The following is an 18,794-nucleotide window of genomic DNA, read 5'->3' as shown; positions in this document are numbered from 1 at the left end:
CATGCTGGCTAAACCTGTATTTATTTTTCTCTTTAATTTCCAAATGAAAGCAAGTATTTCTCAGCATTCGTGAATATGCAAGCCAAACATATTCATAAGGCTAAGCAATGTCTGCCAAGAAACTGGAGTCCTTATCTCCTCTTTTCGAGACAGGGTAGAAGACAAGATGCAGAGGGAAAAAAGGTTGGGAGAAGTTAGAAGGATCATACTGAGAATGACAATCAGGCAGAGTTTGTTCAGTGACATGGGAAATAAACCAGATCAGCCTTGAGTCACCTGCTAACATCTGTCCTTTGCAGTTACTCCATTGAATCAGGAATCCAGAGCATCTCTATAGCAAAGTCCTCCGGCTTAGGGCTGACAATCAGTGGTGGATCTAACAGGCCTGATGGCCCCATGATTTACGTTCAAGAGCTTATGCCAGATGGTGACTGTTACAAGGTAAGTCAGTGTGGAAACCATCAGTGACTTTGCAATGGGAACCTCTTCTAGAAGCTGTAGCTGTTCTGAAGCAGCTTTTCTAAGAATAGATGAATAATAGGCATGGACTAATGAAGATTTGTATTGCAGAATAAAACTTTGGGCAGAGGGACATTCCTTTCCATTCCTCTGACTTTCTTCCTCCTTGTTTAGGATGGTCGGCTCCGTCCTGGTGACCAACTAATTGCTATCAATAAAGATTCTTTGGTGGGCAGCACATATGAAGAGGCCAGAAAAATAATTGCAAAAACCAAATTCAGGTAGGCATGTATCATGTTTCCTATCATCATCATCATGGTGCTGTTGTCATGATGCTGTTGAGTCTTAGGCAGAGACCCTTCATGTCATACCATTTTTTGACTTCAAGAAGCATTAGGCATGTTAGTCTTGAATGATGGTTGAAGATGGTTCTGATAGGTGGTCAGATAAGGGAATCTGAATGCATGAATCATCCAGAAGTGTAATCCAGACCTTCCCAATATTTGGTCCTTGTGAACATCCCCAGTAAGAGCTCTGCAATGAAAGTTAAGTTCAAATAAGCAACTCATCTCTTAGAGAGCCAGCTCTATTGGTGTAGATTACATGAGTTTAAATGAGATTATCCTGGAGAAAAAAAACCCACTAACATGAAAGTTCTGAAAATGTAAATCGTGCTTTGTTCATTAATAAAATGTTCTGCATTTGTTGTTTAAGACATGAGGGAAACACAGAAGTGGCCTTTATTCCTGGAAGGGGACGGTTGCATCCTGGCCTGTCAGTTCATAACAACACCCAGTCGCCGCCTCCAAAGGCTGTGGGAAATGGTCTAAGTTCCTGCAGATCGAAGGTCCATGTGAGGTCCCCAGAGGTAGGCTGAAGTTCATATCTAAGACTACAGACACGAATCCTGTGATCTCCTTCGTTGATCAGAAAACTCTCTTTTTAGGGACTCTGTGGTAGTCCTCTCTGGGCTATGGAAAGTCTGTAACGTTGATTTACACAGCCCTGTTTATGCTTGTTTAGATCCAGGTATTTTATATCTGAAATACTGTTCCTTCTGTCTTGTGTTTCAGATGGCAAATGCCTGGTGTAACTTCTGCCCTTGGCCACATAAACTTCCTTTAGAAAAGGCCAGGTGGAGGTTCCTTTCATACAAGCCTAATTCACAAAAAGTCTTTCTCTCCAGAGCCTCTGGAGACATGGACTTGCAAAAATGCCAAATACATGTCTCCTCTGGGGGTACCTAGCTGGAGATGGGTGCGCTTATGAAGTCAACCTTAGCCTGTGTATATAGCAGAATACTACAGTTAGATCCTGTATCATCCGGCAGAATGTGTGCCTGCGTAATTTTGAGCACCTAGATGAAATTATATTGCTGGATGGAATTAAATTTCTCCTTTTCTCACTTTGCTGCTAAAAGATGTAACTTTTAACAAGGTCTAGGCTTCCAAGTTAGGGAAGGAGTGTTCAGAGTCTTACACTGCCTGTGCCTGTAAGTGTTCAGCATCAGTCCCGGGTGTCTGCCTGCATAAAAGTTGCTAACTATGGAAGTACTATGTCTCAGTGACCCTCAGCTTATCCACACTGTCACTCTTTTTCCTCTTACTTGTGATTTAGCCAAGATCTGGCATTTAAGAAAGTGTGGGCACTTTCTCTCAGCTTCCTGTTGTGCTCATTCTGATAGCGTTTTAGATAAATAACGCAACTGGCCCTGATCTGAATCGGGACCTCACTGATGTTTTGGATGCAGGGCTATGGAGAAAACACACAAGGTCAAATTCATCCTTGACTCTCAATTACAGTTACAGAATTGAGTTTGCTGTGTGCAACGAGATTTTGAAAAGACCCAGGAATGGATCTATGCCAGGTGTTTAGAAAAATTCCTGGAGTCTCTTTTGGCCCATCTGCATGGGAAGTGTACAACCTGGCATCTGTCGTCTTTATGCAAGGGTGGCTCTATGGGACAGTTGGGATGGTCTCTCTTGAACTTCTCTGGCTTCTTTCCTATATTTACACCAGCACATTCCGCTCAGCAATCTTTCTGTGCCATTTTGTCTTGTTTTTCTAGAATAGACATGAAAATCTTTTTCCTGTGCCTTCTTTGTCACCAGACATTTGCCCGCCAGAGCTCACTGTCTCAGGTAAGAGTCTTGCTTCATTGTTCTGTTTGTGTAGCTGACAAACACTTATAGCCTCAGCTCCTCAGTGCTGAAGATGATGAAATTAATTTTGATTGGTGTTTATACTGTTATAGTGGAATCTAATCATGCAATAATGAGACTCAGCCCACTAGGACTAAGGGAAGGCAGCAGCCTGGCTTACTCATGAGCATTAACTAATTAATGGACAGTAATTATGCCCATGTTGGTTTGTTCATAGTAGTGAAATTCTTTGCTAAGGCAGGCAGAGGATTAGAAAGAGGAGACAACACTTTTTCCACTCTCTGCCCGTGGTTCATTTGCAGCAGCATCTGTATTCTCCCCTAGAGATCGTATCAGACTTGCATCCAGTGGGTCTCATCGTAGGTAACGTTCTTATGATGGAAATGAATGGTCCCTGGAGACACAGGATATGTTTTTTTAGTATGAAAAACAGTCAGTTGTCGATGCCTGTAATGTACGAGGCAACTCCAGGTATTTTACATGCATTAAGACTGCCCACAGTCAGGTTGGGAAACTGCTTACTGATGTGATTAAGTCAGTTATATTTGTCTCCCCAAGCTTAACTTTTCCTTACTTTTTCATGCTGTATATTCTCCCCATGCTCCAAGCTGCTACTGAGTTCTTCTCTTTTGTGGAAGAGACCTACTCTCTTTTCCTAATGGAATGGCAGCAAGATGAAGGGGTGAACTTTAGCCACAGTATAGCTTCACAGTTCCTTTAGGAATCATTGGAAATCATGTTAATGCCTCTGATCCAGTGTCCTGTGAGATGACCTTCAGCAAGATACCACATATCCCTGTGGTATGAAGGTTACATCTGCCCAGGGGAAAAGATGGGCTTTCTGACCACATCTTAGTGAGTCCCTTGTGAGTGCAGGGTAGCCTGATGTAGCTAGAGATTAGACCTGACCTGCAAATGTGTGAAAACAAGTCAGAAAAACCTTGTTCCTCCATACACTGCTGAAATGCTGACCTTGCTTGTGAATCCACAAATTATGCTGTAATTTTCATCTGAGGCCCCAGAGGATTAGCCAGAGATGTGGGGATAGATTAAGACTGAGCTTTGCAAGGTAAATTTTGCTGCAGAGTCTATATAACCGGAATTAGTGGGAGACAGAGGTAGCAGACGAAGTGCTGAACTGTGTGTTGGAGAGGGTGATGTACACATCACATAACCTGCACTCTCCTCCCAGGGATGTGCTTTCTCACCTTGGCCCTTCAAGTTGCTTTGGCCTTTGTCTCTGCGGTCCACACTGTGAAGACACTAGGATGGGACTGCTTTTGTCTCAGTCCTCACAGCCCCTGGTGTCCTGCAACCTTGATTTCAGGTGGGCTGTTACGTAGCTACCACTGACAAACAGGTGTGAGGGTGAACGAAGCCCTGGGCCATATACACTGTACAGCAAATAGCAATAACCTAATCAGTGACTTAACTAGGGGATTTTATTGCACAAGTTATGTGAAATGCTGAGAAGACTTTTGTCAGTGTTGTCATCCATGAAAACAGACAACTGGCTTGGAAAGGGCAGCAGCTAGGCTTGGGGTTTGGAGCAGTGGTTGCCTGTCTGAGGGTGCCACCCTGGATGTTTCTCTGCTTAGAGCGGACAGCAAAGCCATGTGGCACTAATCCTGATTAGCCATGAGTAACACGGGTAACAGCTCTGCCCTCGAACTGGCACACGAAAGCGTTGGTGGCCAGTCCAGGAAACCCACTTATTACCTCTTCCCACTTCCCAGCCGCTGGCGTTAGCGGAGCAGATGAATACCAGGGCTAGAAGGATTATGCTTGTGCCGCACCTCTGCTGCTTCCCGTTGCCTTTTCCCCATGTGCAGTCTCTGCCCCTGACAGTCGAGGAGGGTGAGGTCGAGAAGTGTTGAATAAGACCATTTCTTCTAAATCACTTGAGCAAGTCTTGCATGCTCCTGTCATTCACAAGCTTCTGAAAATCCGGCCCCCACCCAGTCTGAACAGCGGGAGTTTTCTTTGAGTTCCTGAGCAGCAGCAGCTTTAGCGAATTTGTTAATCAGATCCCAGGCAGGTGAAAGAAATGGGTCCTTGGGCCGATCCTGCACTGTTGACACAGAAAGGACCTGTGTTGCTGACCTCGGTACCGTGGAGTTCGTGACTCCGGGGCGAGCGGGCTCAGGCACCCGAGGCAGCCGCAAGTCTGCGGCACGGCAGTTGTCCTGCGCCTCTGTGGGAGCTGCAGCGGAGCTCCCGAGCGAGTAACCCTTTCTGCAGTGCTTTTCCTGGGGGATATCACGGCTTGTTATGGACAAGGGCTAAACATAATAAGATGGGATTTCCTCCAGCGATGGAGGACCATAGGTGCCACAGCATGGGAGTAGGATCTGTGCTCTGTGCCACCTGAGCTTTGAAAATGGTACCTGTAGCGAAGAGCCAGCTTTCAGCAGCTGGTTCTTTTCCTGGTCTCATGACAGCTTGTAACTAGAAAGCAGCTGCCGTTTCTCCTCTTACAGAAGCATTTCAGTCGCTGTGGTCTCAGGCACCCTCCCTCTGTGTCTGCATCTCAGAGCGTGTAGTTTATTCTACCCAGACAACTTAAATGTGCAACCGAGTGAAAAGGTCTCAATCCTTTTGCAGCCTTGTGGAGGGGAAAACTCTTGCGCAAATATTTTTCCACATTGCTTTTAATCTCTGAGTTTCCTTTTCCATGGGAGTTCTGTGTTTCAGTTTTGCCAGATCAGTGAGAGAAGACAAGGTCCAGACTGAGGTTTTTTTTGTTTTTTTTTTTTCTTTTTAAGATCACCATAGGTACAGATGCCAAGACTCAGTTAAAAAAAAAAAAAAAAAAAAGTGATTGGAAATTTCCAAAGTGACGTTTTGCAAGCTTAGGTGCTTAGATAAAATTTGATTTTGGTGTGGGTGAACTATTCACGCTCTGCCATCTAGTCTTTTCAATAGTGGCAGAGTTCAGGCTTCCAGAACCTGGTTTAGAAAATCCTGTTCTTTGATTTTGGCTTATCTACACACACTATATTTCATGCAACAAGTGTCTTGAGTCCTTTGCCCAAGTGCTCTTCCATCAAAGTTTGCCTCTTGCTTTTTAGCACCTGCTTCAGCATCTAATCAGAAAGCAGCTTCAGGCAACAAACCAAAAGTAGCACTGGATCCACATATTCGTCTCAAGGATGGAAAACTGGAACTGGTAAGTGGAATGGCTCCCTCTCTTGAAGGTGCGATTTCCTCTCAATCCTCTCCAAAACTATGGTATGCAGAAAACTGTCCATTGATGTGATACCAGTTCCTCCTTGTTTACAGCTTCTAAATTATCGTCAGACGAAATAAGCTTATGTAAATGGTCTCCTCACATTGATTTTCTGTGAAGAAATGTCTGTGGGTTGTAGGGAAGGCTAGGAGAAGAGGAACCAGATGAGAGATACTGAGAAAGGTAGGGCCAGTCAGTGGTCAAATCGGGCAGTGGCACTGGGAAGGGGGAGGCTCTCCGTTCAGTTAGGACACAGTCCATGCTGGGAGGACGCTGGGCTGGGGAGCTCCCTGATGGAGCAACATAAACACGTAGCTTAGAGGTGTCTGTGCAGGAAACAGGATCCTGAGCTGAGAATAGATCTAGGAAACAGGATCCTGAGCTAAGAATAGATCTAGGAAACAGGATCCTGAGCTAAGAATAGATCTAGACATTTCAGGTTTGATTCTTCCACTAATGTCACATTCAGGCATGTGAGGACTGTCAGTTTTTAGAATCGGGGTTAGTATGTCACTTGCTTTTCAGAGGGATTAAAAACCCAAACCTGAATACAAATGGTCTGAGAGAATCAGGTCTGCCTATTCATGTCATAGCACTTGGTCAGTGAGCTAATCTGCACATATATCACCCCCCACTGAGCAGAGTCTGCTCCAGCCTAATTCCACTTTATTCTTATCACAAGCCCAACCAGGCTGTACTGGGAATATTAATAGCTCAGGTGATGTGGAATGCAGATACGGAAGCAGTGTTCAAAACACTGATTTCATGATTAGTATCACACTGCTCATGGGGTGCAATTAAATTTCAGTCCTAATCTGATTAATGATAGAGGCAGAATAGTCTGCTACCAAACTGCATTACTGGGAATCTGAAAGAAAAATGGGTCTTAACTCTTAAATTGAATTTGCTTGAGATTGAGTTGTACTCAAATTCTAAAGATAAAAAGGGGGAATACATCATAATGAAACATCCTGATCACATCTGGAGGTGCATTTGAATAATCTTGGCTTGTCTTAGCTCCTTTTCAATGCTGCAGGGAGATCCAACAGTTTGTGGTTGGCAGACTTTTCTCATGGACGTACTGCTTTAGATTCAAAGAACTCTCAGGGAAGTCAGCTGCTGCCCTTCTCCACTTTGTCAGCTTCTGGCCAAACTTTCCAGCGACGCTTTCACTGCTGGAGCGGCCTGGGGGCAGCCTGGTGTGGGAGAGAATGAGGCTGAAGTAAAAGATGTGTCAAAGTAGTGAGTAAAGTCTCAGAATAAGGGTAGTGTTTGCAGGGCTGAGGATCCAGACAAAATTGTTGCTTGTTTAATCTTTTGATGGAGAATATATTCAAAGGGTGTCATCAAAGGGCAGGGAGTGGAACTGGCCACTCACGGGGAAACCCAGCAAAGGTGAGGGTGCCCTTGGAGCTGTAATACTCACTGCTCTGTGTCGGGGAGCCTCCCCACCCCCGGGCACTGCTTGTCTTCTGGTGGGAAGCGTGTGAACATGCCCCGTGTGCAGCGAAGACGACTACAAGGAAGGGACAGACGTACACACATGAGCTGGCATTTGCTGCCACCCTATGGCAGATGCAGCCCTAGCATTTTTGCTGCTCGAGCCTCCCAGGAAGTTCAAGAGGGCAGCACACAAGCAGAAAGTTTTCTTCTAAGCCTTCTAATCCTTAATCAGGATTTAGGATTGCATTTTCTTTTGTCTTGCCTATTATGGATATTACACCAACTTCTCCTTGGTAGGAGGCACGTAGGACGCTTGGCCTCCCCCTTTAAAAGCAGATGTTATGAACGGCAAGCTGCTGTGGGTCAACAGCAGCTCTGCTGGGGGTGAGATGGGTCCTTCTCTCCTTTTCCAGATGGCTGCATGACACAGCCCTGCCTGGCAGAGCTCGCAGTGAGCACCCGGCCATTCCCCCGCAACCAGTGAGGGTAGCTGTGCGGGGACGCCCAGGGTGGACCCGTCAGGTCACACAGCCTGAGATGGTTGCTCTGCGGCCAAAGCAATGTGCCAGCATAGCAGACGGCAGAGCAGGGCAGCCAGCCACATCTGGGGTAGAAATCTGAAAGCAGGAGAGAGTGTGGCATCACTCTGCACCAGCGTGAGGTGGAGATGGCAGGGAGAGGAGTGGGAGGCGAGAGGTGCATGAGCCTCCCCGGCAGTGTAGGAGAGCCGACGGGCCTGCTTCAGCCCATGGATCTCCTGCTGATGGTTACACGAACAAGGACTCACCTCTTGCCTCCTTTCTGGGGGATCAAGAGGGAGGTGCTGTATGTGTGTAGGCAGGAATGGCAGGTACAGCCTGGACAACTGAGACAGGTGAGCTTTTAATTCAGGCTCTTTCCCAGATTCTCTGCTGAGCTTGGCCTTGTCTAATCTTTCACTTGCTGCTGCCAGCAGTGATGTGGGATTTTCATAGATTTATCTCCTTCTTTGCAGGTACTTTGAGATTGATGTGATAAACATCATAGAAGACAGGGCGTCTCACATAATAAGAAAGCAAAAGCTGCAGCGAAGAGGCAAAATGTTAGAATGTCTTCTGTTACTGCAGAAATACTGTGAATAGTTCTTATCTTCTCAGAGATCTGCTGCATTCCTGGGCAGCAAGAGCCAGAGGAGAGGCTGAGCTCTTGGCTGAACACTGACAGCTCCGCTGACTTTTAATAAAGCTCTGTCAGTTTATAATAGCTGCAAATCTGTTTGTGTAAAATGTTCTTGGTGGATATTGGGGCAAGCATGCTGGTACAAATGTAGGAAAGACAGACTGCAAATCCAGTCCAAGTCCGTTCCTTTAGGAGAGGTTGCCTGAAAAATTACTTCTAGGTGAAATGCAGCACTAAGCATCCTGCAAGCACCTCCTTCAAAAAGTTGCTTTTCCAGGATTCTCTTCATAGGCTCGTTGTTTTTGCCACAGGTTCTGCAGTATCTCGGTCTGGATGTGACTGAGGAGAAGAAGAGGCAGTTACGGCAAAGTCTGACAACAGACTCACAGGGAACAGTGGCCTATGGAGGTGAGCAGGCAGTTCTGTGCGTGTAACGGGGCCTTTTTCACCTTTTGTGCAGCTTTGCTGACAGCTGAGAAAAGAGCTGCATCTGCTGAAAGGTGGCAGGTACGATAATTCTCTGGCTGGGCACTGGTGTAGCCTCCAAACAGTTGAGTCACAAAAAGGAAAAAGGGCTGTTGGTCAAAGCATGTGTAAAATGGGAATAAGATAAGGTAGTTGTGAGGATTCGTTTTACTTAAATCCTCAGCTTGCTTGCCAGGAACTAGCTAGATACTCAGAAAAAGTAACGCTCCGGCACTTCACAAGAAATGGAGCAGGCTTTCCTGTTCCCTAGAAGTGTCTGTGCTTTTCACCAACATCCCCTGTCAGACAGAACAGCCTTGCAAAGTGCATTTCTATTAGACTTGGCTTTTTCATGCAGAGCTAGTGATGAATATGCAACCTTATGCCTCTCTTAGAGGAGACTGGGTTGATGGTTTGTGGCAATGGAAACAAAAATGATTAGGAGTACTTGGCAAATCTACCCTTCCTGAAAGGCTCAAGTTGCTGCTGCCGTTCCTACGGAGATGTGGCACAGGGCTGAGCACTGGATGGGCTTGGGCCCATTGCACGCCAGCTGTGTAGGCTCTGGTCTGCCCTACCCAGCCTCTTGCACTCTGCTTTTCTCCACAATGTCTGAGAGCAAAAAATCTTGACTGTCAGTTGTCAATTTAACACCTTTTCTAAGCGCTAAAGTCCTTAGTTTTGTTTAATTCTGACTTGAGAAATGTCAGCAATCAGGCTGGTGAAACATGTCATCAAAATCTTTTATCAGAGAAATTTTGGTTTGGATCAAAATTTTAGAACTTTTAGAAACACAGTGCTGTGAGTTTTTTTAAGCTTCATTTTTTTTCAATTCAATAACTTCTCGGTATTAAAAAAAAACTGGTCTGGTAAAGATTGTCAACATCTTATTTTTAGCTTGGGGGGATTGTCAAAGAACTGACGAATTTTAGAAAAATGTTTGGCATTGCTAAACCTGACCTGCTTGGCAGTCAGTGAATTTCCTCAAGATCTGTGACATTTTCTGCTGAACATATACAGCATACTTTTCACTTTTGGCCCTGTAACAATTCTGATTTTTTTCTCATAGATTTTCTCCAAGCACTCAGGGATCTAATGCAGGATGAGCTGGATGAGGCCGGCCTTGATTCCAGCTCAGTGCTCTTCACTCAACATGAAGTGGCCAGTTTGCTGGATACATCTGCTTTTCACTCTCTGGTCAGTCAGTCAAATGCTCCTCTACTTCCTCTTCCAGTCCAGCTGCAGGCCGACTTGCCTGCAAAGCTCTCCTTAAGGCTAAGATTTCTGTATGTCTATCTGTGATCTGACAAGCAGCTGACATGTCTTTAGGCCAAAAAGTTCTGTTATGGACTTTTGGACCGCACAGTGGTTGCAGGAGTAGACGTACAGAATCAATCACAATGCTGTTGCTCTTGATACATAAATTCATAAGAGTCTGAGAAGGGAAAAGCTAAACTTCAATTTCCTAATTGTTCTTGAGTCATAAAGAAAAGGTAGAATTGTAGCCATTACTCATTCTGATTATAGGAGATTCTGTAAAAGACCTCAGACTTCTCATTTTTATAGGTAAACATCGAGGGGATGATGTGAAGGAAGCAGCCTATGCCACTCAGTGGTGTAGAAGGAAAATTAGCCATAGTTAATCAATTCCAACTAATTTCGTTTGGCTCACAAAACGAAAATGCACTGTAGCATGGCTATTCCAGGTGTGTCATGGATCAAAGATTGAAACCCTGTGGGGGGAGAAAAACTGAGATTGGATTATTTAATGTGACACTTGATCTGATTTGTAAACATGGAGACTCTTTTTCAAAGTGATTTTGATTAATCATTATGCTGGATATGGAAAGCAACATGCCTGCAATATGACCACATGCTCTTGGGAAAGCATAAATGGTGCTTACTTGCGGTCTGGCCCTCTGCTTTGCAGACTTTTGAGACTCTCAACTGTGATGGCAATGAGGAACTGGAGCAGCTGCAACTGGAAATGACAGAGCTGCGGCAAGAAGTCCGGAGGCTAAAGGTGGAACCTATCATTTGGGCGGCTTTTGTGGCTGGTGCCTTCTGCTGTAACTCGCTGTAGTCATATGCGGGAATAGTCTGTGCAGCTTGTCTCCCTTAAGTCACCGCCTTGCATTCTGTGCAGCCTGTGCCACGAGGGAGACTCTCGGGCTCTGCTCTCCTTAACTGGAACTCTTTCTCCTGTGCTCGTGCTCTCCTGTGTGCTCTTGTTCAACTGAAAACCTGTTCACACTGAAAGTGCACGGTCACTTTTTTAACAGAGAGTAAATTGTATTTTTAAGTACAAAACCATGCTACACAGATCAAGTTGGTGGATAGCGGAACCGCCGCCTGCCCTCCCCTTCCCACCTACAGCGTGGCCGGCAGGGCGCCAGGGCGGACGCCGGCACGCAGGTCACAGCCACCGCCGGCCGTGTCGCAGGGCACCTGGCTGCTGTTGCAGATAGTGTTCTGGTGGGGAGGAGGCAAAATGCCAGGGTGTCTTCTAGGGAATGGCCTATTACTTCTTTCTAACCCAGTGAAAATATTTTCTCTAGTCTCTCCTGAAAGAGGTAGAGAACAGTAAGAAGTCGATGGAAGATGAACTGCAGAGACTGAACCAGGTTAGTGAACAGCTCGTTCGTGAGTCATTAGATGTGGCTCGCACCTTTTTACTTCAGTGCCCTCGGGTTCCCCCTGGCCTACAAGAAAAAATACCATGGAGGCTCTTCCCACATACATCCGAGCCTCCAGCTGGGACACAGTCACCGCCCATGGCACAGTCACAGTTCTTACCGATGATCCGTCCTGGGGCAGAGCCAGCACTCCAGTCGGGCTTCAGGATCTGGCTGCAGGTGGCTTTGTGCACAGAAGTCTCCGGAAGAAGAGCCCGAGGGGGTCTCCCACGCTCAGTAACCAAACAGTACTGTTTGCAATGGGTATGGGCCTCGGTCTCCAGTGAAACCAAAGCTACAGGGTGACAGTGTTACTGTGATCAAGCCTTTTTAAGGTTCTTTGGGAGACACCAGTATTTCCGAGTTCCAGCCATTGCTGCACGGACAGAGAGGGATGCCAATGATGTGTTTAGCATGCAAAAGTCTGGGGGAAAAGGCAGACCCTAGTGCTGGGACAGGGCCTAGGAGGGCCGTTTGGGTGGTTCTGGTGCTGGTGGCTGAGGGGAGGTGGTAGATTAAACTAACCAGAACTCCTTGCTGGTTCCAGAAAGCACTGGGCTTCCTCTCTGAGAACCGGACCCTGCACAGCAAGCTGCAGATGGCAGAGGTCGTGCAGAGACAGGCTCACAGCGCAGAACAGGACTACGAGGAAGTGATCCACTTGCTGGAAGCTGAAATTGCAGAACTGAAGACAGAGCTGGCAGGGAAGAAAGCAAAACATGTCTCTGAAATAGAGGTAATGCAACCCCTGAGCTGGCAAGGGCCTGCAAGGGAACTAAACAGACCAGTTAAAAAGGAGAAAAAAGAAAACAAAAAACCCCCTCCTGACCTCACTTCTTTTGTTGTCCCCCACCACCGATACCTTCCTTTTTACAAAGGAAAACAAACTGTAGCGCTTACATTGATTGTTGTGTACAACAAGGCCAGCGTGGTCTTTATGTATGTGTTGTAATTTGTATGATTTCCATTGTGCGTTCCAAAAGGAAAACTTTCCCTAAAAAAAAGACTCCAGCTAAAACTTTTCCTGATGACCACTGCTCCCTGCCACACTCTTGACATCCACAGACACCCTACTTAAGCTCACTTTTTTTTCTCTTTGGCTGCCCCTCTCAGCAAAACCTCATCACAATGCTAAACCTGCGGTGAGGTGCTCAAGGGAAGGCACATGGGAAGTCTTACGGTTCTTGCTAGCCCTGGCCGTTTTGGGAAGTTCTGCTGTTACCCTGGAAGACTGACTGTGTTCTTCTGCTCTTAACACATGCCTTGGTATAAGTCAGTGTTTCCAAAAGCCAGGACTGTAGTGTCATAACCACCCTTCTCTTCTTCTATCTTAGGGGGATATTCTGGAACTGAAAAGGCAGTTGTCCCTGGCTGATGGCCAGTTACGAAAATCAGAAGTCTCACGGAAGCGCCTGGAGATCTGCAATAGGAAGCTCCTCCTGTTTGTGCAGGTGAAGTACCGAGCTGCCACCTGTGCTGATGGCACCACCTTGTCCTGTTACCTGAGAGTTATTTTGCAAGTCCAAATCATTTCCTGGTCCATAAGCAAAAGCTAATTTTCTTCCATCTCATTCTAAAAAGACTGTCTGTTGGTTAGGAGAAACTCTTTGGGAACGAACTCATATGCATACAAGCTGTGTAGACGTACTGGTGCATTGTTTGCCCTGTGTGACCTCTGCTGCCTAAGAAGAGAGTCCCTGCTCACTGGTCCCTCTGACCATCCCTCCTCTTCAGCACAGCTGCTGGGGCTGAGGCCCGTTCAGAAATTCTGTTGGACCTGGTCCAAACTGTGTTTTAACCTTCCTTTTGTGTAACCGGACTGTTGCTTCTCTGATTGTACAGCAAATGCAAACTCAAAGAGCAGTTTGCTGCTTCGCTGTTTTTTTCCCCAGGTTTTCTGTGGAATCACACGTGTAATTGCTTCAGCCATTTATCTGATTGTTCTTCCGCTTCATTACCTGGCCAGCATGGCCAGCACGGGAAGCACTAGTATGCAGTATATCTGCTACAGTTGCTATTATTCTATCTTGGGAGCTCCTGAAATCAATACAAAACAGTGGACTGAAAGGAAGTGTAGATGCTGTGTCCTCTGCTTTGGTGAGGAAAGAACTAAAATCCCTCTAGAACTGCAGCACTAAGTACTGGTACACAAGCGGCTTGCTGCTAGAATTTAGAAATAGATTTGACTTTACCCTAAGGTCAAACATCACAGGGTTTTGACCACTGGAGCAAAATATGTTCCTTTATATGTCCCTAAGTAACGTTTGAGAATTCACTATCCGTGCATGGTAACGAGAGAGAAATGTGCAGGCACAATCCAGAAACCAGGGATCGTTAGTAGCATTGATCATGGGCTCACTGAAATGTAACCTGCCAAACTGTTCTTTGGAAGCCTGCTTTTATGCTGCATCTGGTATATTTTAGTGTTGGTATTAATACGTGTAATTTAGATGTGTCTGTCTATTTGCATAGACTGTGAATGTTGCCCGTGTTGCAAAGAGCCTTGAGATATTAGCTTCAAAGGCAACGAATAAGCAGAAGCTGATTACTGTCAGATTAAATCTGATCACCAGCAAAAAGCCCATGAGGTTTGTTCTCAGGTATTATTTATTTCTACAAGTTTGAAACCTTTTTCCTTTTTTATTTTGTGGCAGAATGTTCACAAGGTCCTGAGCACATCCAGTCATTTACCAGACCAGAAAAGGTAGGAGTCAGCTTCTGGGAACTGTGAACAGAAACATGAAATGCCCTTTTTCGACCCTTCTCAAGGGAAGGTGATCCACGCACTTCTTACCCAGAGTTTCTAATCATGTTGTCCCTTTGGAAATGAAATCATTGTGAAAAGATGAGCTGGAGGCTATTGGTGGATTGGTACTCAGAAGATTTGGCCTTTGTTTCACACTTTTTCTGAGCATCATAAGTGAAACATTTCTCTGGTTAAGTTGATCTTGTTAGCAGAGATCCTGAGTAGGCTGAGTCAAAGAAGCAGAGCTGTGACTCACCTGCTTTTCCTTATATTAGACAGTTTTTGACTTTAGAACCTGGCTCTTTTCTAACAGCAGTTACAGAAGCTGATAGTGAGAGTGCAAGCAAAGAGCAGACATGACTCAAGTGCATAAATGGTTACAGAAATATAGGCTTTTGGACTCCCCTCCAAGCTGAACCTACCTCCTATCACCTGGGGAAAAAAATGTATCAGAACTCTATTATCAGAACTCTGTTTTTTAATTGATTAACTGATTGAAAGGTCACTGTCTCACTGATAATGACCAGACCCTTAAGAGAAGCCAGTTTTTAAGAATGATGGTAAAGGGAAACAGATTTTAAATTTCCAAGATGGTTATTTCTAAGATAATGAAGGAAAACATTTCTGAGACATTTGAAGGAATACTTTGATAGTATATCTTATAACTATCTGTCTGTAACACAACAATGCAGATATGTTGAAAAGAGAATTTCCTGTGATTATGAGCTGAAATCCACTATGAATGAAAGCTGTAAATTACATAGAATGTCCTTTGTGAGAGACTGGCCAGGATTTTCAATGACCATTTTATAATAGAAGTATTGATGGCACTTTCCGTATTTATAAGAGTCAACAGTGAAACAGAAGAGGATAAAACAGATGCAGTCTCAGATACATCTCTTCCATCTTCAGATCTTGTTGACCTCTTGCTATCAGAAGCTAAAGAACTGCTAGCACCAATCCTCTCCAACAAGGATGGTAAGCACTAAATTAACCAGAGAAGACTGAACCTAAGGAAGTCTCAAAGTTGTCTATTGTTAGTGTTGTTTGCAGTTTCCACCACCTTCCATATTTGCTTGCTATACCAGTTAAGACTCCAGTAAATGTACCTGATTCTCACAGGCTAAATGAGATGTAATTTACACTCCACATACTCATGTGACTGACTCATCTTTGAATCTGACATGTAAACATACAGTGTAAGGAGTCAAAGGGTGTGACGTGTGCCCAGGGCCAGAAGAAAGGCATTTATCCAGAAAAGAAACTAACAGGGAGGAGGAAGGTTTCACAGAATCATAGAAGTGCTGGTCGAAGGGGACCGCTGGAGATCAGTAGTCCATTCTCCTGCTCCGAGTAGGACTACTGCCCATACTAGATCAGGTCAGTGCTGGCTTTGTCAAGCTAAGTCTTGAAAATCTCCAAGGTTGAAGATCCACAGCCTCTCTGGATAATGTCTTCCAGGGCTGCCTTGAGCTCCATGTAAAGGAGTTTCTCCTAATGTCCGCTCTGAACTTCCAAAGGTTCAATTTGCGGCCGTTGCCCCCCAGTTACATTCTCTGCCACTGTCAAGAAGAGTTTGGCTCTGGCATCTTTGTAATTGCCTTGAACTGGTAGTGAGTGCTGCTAGATTGCCTTAGTCTCCCCTTTGCCAGGCTAAATAAGCCCAGCTCCCTCAGCTTCCCCTCACAGGTTATATGCTCTAGGCCTCCCTTTGCTGGACCTTGTCCAGTTGCTCTAAAGCCTTGAACCAGGGACCTGAAACTTGGTGAAGTATTCCAGACACAACTGCACCAATGCTGAGAGGAGGGGAATAGTTACTTCCCTGTTTCCTTGGCATGCAAGTCTGTCAGTCCAGACTCCCTTCCACTCACATGTCTGTGGGTGGGAGAAAATCAGAGAAAATGAATCTACCTCTGTGAGAATCCAGAGTAACTTTCCCAGCTTGGGATGTTGAGCTTAGTCTGTGGGCTGCAAACTTTTCTTGGCAGTGGTTGCTTGACCCCACTTGTCCCCTTCCATACAAAGGGAGAGTTTATGATCTCGCCCTTGTCATGATCAGGTGAGCACACAGTCCCGAATATGAGTTCAGTCTTTGCTCTTTGACGCTATTCACCAGCTGAACATTCTGCCGTGACGTTCTTGCGCTGCATTCCCACATTGCCTTTTCTCAAAGCACAACACAGTATAACTGTAGCCCTTAAGCAGTACTACTAATATGAGTTTGTCAGTGTTTCCAGAGTCCCTGCATTATTTAAATGTGCGTTTCTCGTGATGTAGCAGCTCTGCTTGTATTAGAGGTGTTTTCTAAGCCTTCACTGACACTTGGTTGTGTGCTTATGTTTGCAGCTTTGCCATGTGACTGGGACCAGTGCCTGCCTACTGAAGGAATCTCAAATTACAAGGAGTAGGTGTCGAGACTGCCTTGGTCTGTAATTTCAACAATTCACGTAATAAACTCCTGGTTTTACTCATCAAAAATTTCCCTGACAACTCTTAATCACATAATCGAGTAGAGGCCTTCAGATGATCGTGTCAGGGAAACAGACAGCAAGACACCTTAGACAGCAAGACCCTTCCTGTCCAGCATGGTGAAGTATAGTGTGAATTCCTGGATCTTTTTGCTTAGTTCATTTTGTTTTGTTTTTCTAGGATGTGCTTTTTTTCCTTTGGGCCAGATGGGAATTTATGGTTCCATGGCTTGTCTAACAGACATTTCTCTAGACCATTGTGAAGTTCAGAGCATGGGAAAAATCCTCACTAAATGTGTTAGTCTTATATATCATGGAACCAAGATGCTGTGCAGTCCCAGCCAAAGATAGTAGGACAGTCATGGCTCCATTTGGGTCGTCTTTCACTTAAAAGATTTCAGGGAAATTCTTATGCTGAACAGAACGGTATCCTAAAGATACCGTTAACGGGCATTTTTTTGAGACCTAAATGTCTAATACTACAGTATTAGTGGATCACTTTCACTGAGCCTTAAAATCTGCCTGCACAGCTTTTTTGTTAGGTAGAAAATAGACATTTGCAAACATGATTTCAAGGTTACAAAAAGCATTTTCAGACAGAACAAATGCTTAATGTCCAGTACAACCAAATAGCCGTGCAAGATTTGAGATGTCCCCTTTTCCTTCCTTAATAACAAATCTTGTCTTCACATGATCTTCTGTGTTCTTTTCCCAAACTACATAAAATATTTTTCATTTGCAGCCATCTTCATCAGAAGACCACATGGCCCCCTCCTTCAAGCCAGAACAAGAATGATGAGCCACAGCCACTGAGTCCAACCAACAAACTGCCTGAGAAGCCTACATAAATCTCCCACAACTTTTTCGTGCTCAGAAGTGTGCATGTTCATAACACAGCTTCTCTGCTGGGAGATGGAAAGGACGCACAACTGGTGTTTCAGCTTCCAGGCAAACCAGAGGGAAACAAGCTTTCTAACAAGAGACTGATTGTTCCTGAACAGCCACTGAAGACTTTCAGTCACCTCCCCTGCATGTCTACCTCTGAGTTATCGTACAAGGCTATTTTCTCTTGGTTTTGCAGCTTTATAGGAAAAATATTTTCAAGCGGATACAAATGCCTGGATTTCACTGGCAGCCTTTTAGAGCTTGTATCCTGGGTAGTAAGAGGAGCATGGACTTACTAAGGGACTCAGGAGTCTCAAACAGATTCCTTTTGGTATTTCATATGAAAAACCAAAGTACATTTAGTGACTATAATAAAACCAGTTTAATCTGTAGTGTCCTAGCTGTTTTGGGATAGGTACTTTTATTTCTATTTTTTTTTTGTATAGCTTATCCCAGCTGCAATGCTTGACATGGAAAGCACCATCCCAGCTATTCATTGGAGAAAGGGGCCAGAGACAGCCATACACTACCAATGATGTAGCATTACTGGACCCCAACCAGTCTTGGGAACGCAACAGAGGCCATAGTGAACATATTTAAATAGAGGCCCAAGGTGTCACTTGGAAATTAGATGCACAGGATGCAAGATTGTATGTGGCTAGCAATGAACATGGTAGAGATCTGAGATGAACATGAGGTCTGGAAAATAAAGTGAAAATGCTGCTTACATGGTGTTTGCTTTCTGAGCTGGGTTATCATTGCAGTTGCAGCTCATCTGAGATGAATTCCTTGCTTGATTCATTCTTTCTCTTATTTTGGCAGCTAGTAGTAGGATGCATTGAGATGTGACAGGAAAATGCGGTATATTCTAGCTTTCACTCAGAACTTGGTACTATTACTTCAAACTTCCTTCATGAGGGTTCGAAGCATGTGGATCCTAAAAATGCTAAAATAAAGGCCTAGGAAGACTTGTGACAATAGCTAATATCTGCTATACTTAAATCACTATGCTGCTAAAATATCGACTGAGTGGTGGAATTTCACAGTCATAAATAGCCAGTCTGAAATTTAATTTCGTAGCTCATGGTAAATTAAAATCTTTTG

General features: G+C 44.8%; 1 protein-coding gene across 2 annotated transcripts in view; it reads left to right on the top strand.

The window, feature by feature from the left end:
* The window catches only part of LOC112981013 (syntaxin-binding protein 4-like), a 56,708-nt gene extending 38,291 nt beyond the window's left edge, over positions 1–18,417 (top strand). For both annotated transcript variants that reach the window (XM_064520458.1, XM_064520459.1), the window contains exons 8-22: positions 300–441; positions 634–740; positions 1,174–1,327; positions 2,528–2,600; positions 5,693–5,790; positions 8,763–8,859; positions 9,986–10,113; positions 10,847–10,939; positions 11,475–11,540; positions 12,139–12,327; positions 12,926–13,042; positions 14,246–14,295; positions 15,185–15,315; positions 16,684–16,741; positions 17,548–18,417. In XM_064520458.1, coding sequence (XP_064376528.1) covers positions 300–441; positions 634–740; positions 1,174–1,327; positions 2,528–2,600; positions 5,693–5,790; positions 8,763–8,859; positions 9,986–10,113; positions 10,847–10,939; positions 11,475–11,540; positions 12,139–12,327; positions 12,926–13,042; positions 14,246–14,295; positions 15,185–15,315; positions 16,684–16,741; positions 17,548–17,653 — 1,609 coding nt within the window. In that variant the 3' untranslated portion in view covers positions 17,654–18,417. The remainder of the gene's footprint in view (positions 1–299; positions 442–633; positions 741–1,173; positions 1,328–2,527; positions 2,601–5,692; positions 5,791–8,762; positions 8,860–9,985; positions 10,114–10,846; positions 10,940–11,474; positions 11,541–12,138; positions 12,328–12,925; positions 13,043–14,245; positions 14,296–15,184; positions 15,316–16,683; positions 16,742–17,547) is intronic.
* Positions 18,418–18,794: the final 377 nt, after the last annotated feature.

This window comes from Dromaius novaehollandiae, chromosome 14, assembly GCF_036370855.1.
Source record: "Dromaius novaehollandiae isolate bDroNov1 chromosome 14, bDroNov1.hap1, whole genome shotgun sequence".
Lineage (NCBI taxonomy): Eukaryota > Metazoa > Chordata > Aves > Casuariiformes > Dromaiidae > Dromaius > Dromaius novaehollandiae.
The sequence above is the reverse complement of the archived record's forward strand: the minus strand, read 5'-3'. Positions and strand labels throughout refer to the sequence as shown.